General features: G+C 43.7%; 1 protein-coding gene across 1 annotated transcript; it reads right to left on the bottom strand.

Annotated features, from left to right (window-relative positions):
• Positions 1-2,964: 2,964 nt before the first annotated feature.
• On the bottom strand, positions 2,965-5,105 carry LOC122541712 (basic phospholipase A2-like). The gene has a single exon (XM_043678602.1). It carries the CDS (start codon positions 3,536-3,538, stop codon positions 2,993-2,995), a length of 546 nt encoding a protein of 181 aa, XP_043534537.1. The 5' UTR covers positions 3,539-5,105; the 3' UTR covers positions 2,965-2,992.
• Positions 5,106-6,447: the final 1,342 nt, after the last annotated feature.

The raw sequence follows: 6,447 nt of genomic DNA, 5'->3' as shown, positions 1-6,447 counted from the left end.
TTGCAATCATGCAATGTTTTGGCCTCGACTGCTTTCTGCAGAGTCAAATTTCACTGGCGTAACTAGTCTTTGGGTGAGGGAACGTGACCATTCAACCAACTCTTTCACTCCAGATTTTATTGAATTCCCCACCTGCCATGTTGGGATTTGAACCTGTTTCTGGAGAATATTGGTCTGGGTTTCTGCATTGCTAGTCCAATGGTATTACCATGACGTTGATGCTCGGGATGAACATCTTTAATGTAAATGAATCTTGATTTTGAAGCAGTGTGGATAAAGTGAGGAGGAATGTGGAGGAAGGTGTCTTGACAGCTTAGGAACAGTTTAAAGATAGTGTAGAAATTATTGAACTGTGCCATAATGCGCTGGGCGCAGTTGCCGATCTCTGTGCAATGGAACTGGTAATTATTTTAAAACCTCACTCTGTGTATTTGTGGACTGTGTTTTAATCTCAATCTGGCATTTGTTACCAATCTCTCTTGTCCTGATTTAATGGCCTAGTAAGCTGATCCAGGAGATCAGTTGGATTGGAGTCACGTATGGCCCAGGCAGGTTAGAGAGAGGCGATTTTCTACTCCAGACAATACTGGCGAGCCAGTCTATTTTTACAACAATCTGACTCGTCCCGTATCAATGTTTTAATTTCAGTATTTGGAAACAAACTCCAATTCTTCGAACTGCCTTGCTGGGATTTCAGCCAGCTCTCAGTGAGTCTTTAATACAGCAACAGCACTGTACTTGAATCTATATATACATCTATAAATGAGGCATCAGACCTTGCATTAAATCCCAACCACTCACACGCAAACAATGGGGAGAATGTTTATTTAAAGGCAAAGAGTTGTTGTGGTTCAGATTGTGATGCTGGATAGATAGACGATGAGAGTAAATGGAGCAGTGGGATACAGATACCAGGAATGGGGAGGGAAGAGGAGGAAGGACAGAAAGAGACAGATGTAAGGAAAAGACTGGAGACCAGCAGAAAAAAAAACTAATTCATGTCAATTTAGATGCTGGGTCAAAATCCTGCAATTCCTTCCTTAACAGCATCATGGGTTTACATACAGCTCATGGACTGCAGCAGTTAAAGGAGGCAGCTCACCCCCACCTTCTCAAGGTGCAATTACAGATGGGCACTAAATGCTGACCCAGCCAGAGATGTCACCTTCATCAGTCTGGCTGTCCCCAGGTCCTGCAGTTTAAAGAAGTGACCAGGAAGGGTTTGCACAACAGAATCACAAAGTGCTACATGCTCACTTTAATTTTGATCGGGTACTTTGGGTGAATCTGAGCTTCGCTTGAGTTCTGTCCGCGCGGTGTATCTGACTGACAGCCTGTCACAGCCTCTGAGTTGGGCAGTGCTGTGTGCGTTTGCTAACAAGCATCTTGACGTGTTTGCGAGCAGTTGCTTTTGTCAAAAAGCTCTCAGCCCTGGTAAAATAAATGATTTATTAGCGCCACCATTAAGTTTGTGTACGAACACCTTCTGTGCTAAAACTATCTTTAAAAACAATCGAAGAGAGACCCAAGGAGGGGGGGGGTGGGTGCTGACGACCAGGAGAAAATTGATGTCTAAAAATAACATGATATCATAAACTGATACCCACTCCTCTGTTTCTGAGGGGAAAGGGCATTCTTTTAAAATAAAAACTGATACGTAAGGCGGTAGCTCTTCAATATTAAGGAAATACAACAGAACACACTGCAGTTTGCATGGTACCTACTTTGTACTCAGGCACCTGCTAGGACGGTAGTAAATGGGTTAAATCTCCCTCCTTTGCTGCCTCCACTTCACATGCTGTTTTAGCAGCTGGCTTCCTCTACCAGTGGGTTGGGTTCATTTTGTTTCTCCCATTGCTACCTTTCTCCACACACTAATCTCAGACTACACAGCTTATACCAGCAGCTTGCTGGTGTTGCTATGTTGCCTTGCTCATCTTGCTGTTGCTATGCTACTCTTTCCATGACTACGTTGCCACGTTGTTCTGTGTTGCTACGTTCTTCATAGCAACCGTGGCCAACACGTGGAATATGATGCAGTTGCCTTTTGAATGGGATCCTGTGGGCCCGAGGGTGCCAATTCAGGGGGCTCTGGCTTGTTTTGCTCTGAGGTAGAGAGCAGGTCCAGTCAATGCGGCTAAGCGCTTAAGTGTCCACACTAATGAGGTTCATGACAACTTGGTCATTGTACTGATCCTCCACCCTTGTGGTATTTTCCAAGTCATCCAGTTCAGAGATGTTAAGGCTCACCTCTGGAGCAGTGGGACTTGAACCTGGGCCTCCTGACTCAGAGGTAATGGACCGCTACCATTGTACCACAAGACCCCTAATCCCTCACTCTCTTTGGCTGCTTAAACTCAGGCATCTTAGGTCTTTGAGAATGATGTTAAGGAGCACTTTTTCTCACAAAAAGGGAAGCAGAAATCTAGACAGCTGTTCTCCATGAGGTAGTTTGGTTTCACCGCTCATCCCAGAGGGGAAGAAAGCAATAGGGGAATAAAAACTGCAATTCTTGAAAATAAATCCACTGGTCGTCAATTTTGTATGTGTTAGTTGACAATTTTACTGGTTTCTCCTTTTGGTATTTTCCTAATTAGATGTTTTCCTAATTAACCTGTTCACGGATGTTATAACACAACTCCTGAGCTCATGGGACTTGAATCTAGGCCTTCTGGCTGAGATGTAGGGACACTACCAATGCTGCTTGGGTTGGAGATATCGACTCCTTGATTAAAGATGGACCACTCCCTGGCAATGAGGAGCTACATTGCACAGCCTACCCCATAATAGGGGAGGAGTGGGAGGGCATACCAAAATAGGGTTAAGTCCTTCCCCTTCACTCTCCACCCTACCCCACAAGAACCGATTTCATTAATACTGCAGTAAATGTCAGGCAAAAACGCCCATTGATAAAGTTTAACAGGAATATAATTGTGTTTTATAAAGGAACACAGACTCTTAAATTCCAACTGAGGCAGGTGAGGCCCCTGTTCTATCTTCTGGTGTCCCCTTCCATGTCAATCTTCTCCTCTTGCGGGCATTTCCTCTTGGGCTCAGTGCAGAACTTCTGCTGGTAGTTAGAGTACTCCTCTCGATAGGTAGCAATAGTCAGGCACTCCCCAAACTGCTTGTCACAGAGGCAGAGGTCACTGGAGCAGGGATCTGAGCCATCGGGGCACTCTGCCCTGCCCATTTTGCACAGGGAGTAGTTAGGCTTGAAGTAGACGTTGGTGCCTTTGGCACAGGATGCCTGCAGGGCTTCCTCATAGCAGCAGTCATGATTGAAGCAGCAGTTGTCAAAGTCATCCAGTGGCACCCCATCACCCCCTTTCCCACAGTAGCACCCATAGCCATTCACACTGTAAATGGAGAACTGATAGCGGCTCCTGTAGCACCACAGCACAAACGCAATGTCCAGCACACTCCTCCGTGAGATGTGATGACGGCGCGGATTGACGGTCCCTACAGGCATGTCCTGGCAGAGGGCTAGATACAGCAGAAAAAGATTGAAGATCAGCAGCTGCTTCACACAATCCATTTAAGCCCTCAGCTAATCTCTCTAACCAGGTCTCTCCTGCTGATGGGTGGGGTCACCAGCCTGTTTTACCCACCTTCTAGCTCTCCAGGGCAATCCTACAATTAAGAAACATTCCCCTCTGGCAGCCTCTGGGCACACAGGAGACATGAGACATTTCCTACGAGGTGTTTTCTTTCGTCCCTCAGTTTCTTTCATAATGGGAAAGGTGAAGGGCAGTTGAGCTGGTGTACGTATGAACTGGGAGGGGTTCTAGAACAGAATTGTCAGAGGAAAGTGGGGGATCTTGAGTTGATAGGCAGAAAGGGAATTGACATCAGGGGCAAGAGAGAGGCAGCAGAAAGAAAGAACTGATAGAGGGGCGTGTCAGACAGACGATGACAAATGATAAAAGAATTAGAGGAAACAGTTGGACAGAGTATAAGAGATTAAACAGACAGTAGTCTTAAAGAGGACAGTCAGGGAGCACATGGCACAGAAGGAAAACTGATTGCCAGAGATCAAAGAATTGTCTGAGAGAGAGAGAGTGAAAGAAATCAAACTGTTCAATAGAACAGAGAGAGACTGAAAGAGAGCTATTAGGGAAGAGACTGAACTATTAGTGTGGAGAGAGGGAGAGCAGGAAGAAGGCAGTTTGGGAGAAAATAAAAATACAATGGTAACAAAATGCGTGAGAAAAACAGAAAATTGAAGTGAACTGTTAAAATATAATGTGGAGATGTGTGTGTGAGAGAGCAAGAAACAAATTTTTAAAATAGCATTTATTTTATTGACAAGGGAGTTGAGGATATACGGGTTGTTCTGCTATAAAGCGCGTTTTGTCAGCACGAGTTGGCGCTTGATGAATTGTAACTTTGTTTGGATGGCGCAAACTTCCTGTTAAATGGCTATAGTGATTTTCTACAGTGCAATTTTCTAAAATGCGAGGCTGCAGAGGAACGCAGCTGTCACGTTATAGCAGAACGACCTGTAAGATTCTTAGGGACTCGACAAGGTAGATGTACGGAGGTTGTTTCGCCTTGTAGGAGAGTCTACTACCAGGACATGTAATCTCAGAGGAAGGGGGTCTGTCAGGACAGAAAAGAAGAGCAATTTCTTCTCTCAGAATATAGTGAATCTATAGAAGTCATCACACCAGAGGGTTCTACAGAGAAGGTCATTAAGTATATTCAAGGCAGAGATGGGCACGTTTTTAATCAGTAAATGAATCAAGGGTTAGGGAGAAGAGGCAGGGAAGTAGAATTCGGAATTATAAGGTAAGCCATGGTTCTTTGAATGGCAAATGGACTCAATGAGCTAAATAGCCTACCTCTGCTTCTGTGTCTTACTCTATGGTCTTATTATGGAGGACAGGCAGGAAAATGGAGATAAGGCCACAGTTAGATCAGGTGATCTTTGTGAGCAGAGCAGGATCAAGGGGCCGAATGGGCTCCTATTTCTTGTGTTTAGGGATAGTGATCATAACTTTAAAAGGGATCTGAGTGGTAACTTTTACACGCAGAAGATGGTGTATGTAAGGAATGAGCTGCCAGAAAAGGTGGTGGAGGCTGGTATAGTTACAATTAAAAGGCATTTGGATGGGTATATGTTTATGAAGGATTTAGAGGGGTATGGACCAAATATGGCAAATGGGGATAGATTAATTTAGGATATCTGGACCATATTGATGTATTGGACTGAAAGGTCTGTTTCCATGCTATATGACTGTATGACTCTATAACTGGAAAGTGTCAACATGGCTGTGTGAAAGGAAATCATGTTTAACCAATCTGTTGGCATTCTTTGAGGAGGTAACATGTTCTGTGGATAAAGGGAACTAGTGGGTGGGCTGTACCTGGATTTCCAGAAGGCATTTGATAAAGTGTTGTATCAGAAGATATTGCAGAAAACAGAAGCTCACTGTTAGGGTGTAATACATTGACATGGATATAAAGTTAGCGAGCTTACAGTGTAGTTGAAAACGGGTCTTTTTCAGGTTGACAAGATATAACTAGCGCTATGCCATGGGGATCAGTGCTGGGACAATGATGGAATTGGATGAGCGGAATGTAGATAAAGTATAGATACCAAATTTGCGACATCACAAAGATAGGTAGGAAAGTTAGTTATGAGGAGGACGCAAGAAATTCCAGAAAAGATATAGATGGGTTAAGTGAGGGGGCAAAAACGTGGCAAATAGAATAAAATATGGAAAAATGTGAAATTGTCCATTTTGGTAGGAAGGATAGAAAGAAAATGTATTATCTAAGTGAAGAGAGATTGCAGACCACTGGGATGCAGAGGGATCTGGTAATCCTTGTGCATGAAACACAAAAGATTAGTAAGTAGGAGAACTAATACAGTAATATAATTTACAAGGTTAAATTAAATACAACAGTCAGACCATCAGTGGTGAGATTACGTCTGGAGTACTGTATATAAATCATCTGACTTGAAAAAGGATGTAAGTCCATTGAAAGCATTTCAGAGAAGGTTTACTAGACTAATAATGGGATTGGGTAGTTGCCTTATGAGGAAAGGGCCAGAGTAGGTGAAATAACTCCAAAGAGGCTAATATCCCATTACTAAGTCACTCTTTATTTACAGGTGGAGAATCCTTGACACTGATTCAGCCCCCTCAGAGCCAGCTCTGAGTGAACAGAACCTCTGACACTCCTGTTTATATCTGTCAGCCAGGGCTCCCTAATTGGGGCTGTTAAACTGGTACAATCAGGGAACTCCTATCCTAAGAGGTTTACCTGGCTGAGCTCAGTTTGTATCCACTGGAGGTTAGAAGAGTATGAGGTGACTTGAAACATAAAAAAAGTCTCCAAGTCTTGACAGAGTGGTTACAGAAAAGATGTTTCTCTTGTGGTGGAATCTAGAGTATGGGTCAGTGTTTAAAAGTGGAGTTGTACCCATTTAACACAGAT

The sequence above is a fragment of the Chiloscyllium plagiosum genome, chromosome 38, assembly GCF_004010195.1.
Source record: "Chiloscyllium plagiosum isolate BGI_BamShark_2017 chromosome 38, ASM401019v2, whole genome shotgun sequence".
NCBI classification, from domain to species: domain Eukaryota; kingdom Metazoa; phylum Chordata; class Chondrichthyes; order Orectolobiformes; family Hemiscylliidae; genus Chiloscyllium; species Chiloscyllium plagiosum.
This window is presented reverse-complemented; position numbering and strand designations above follow the sequence as displayed.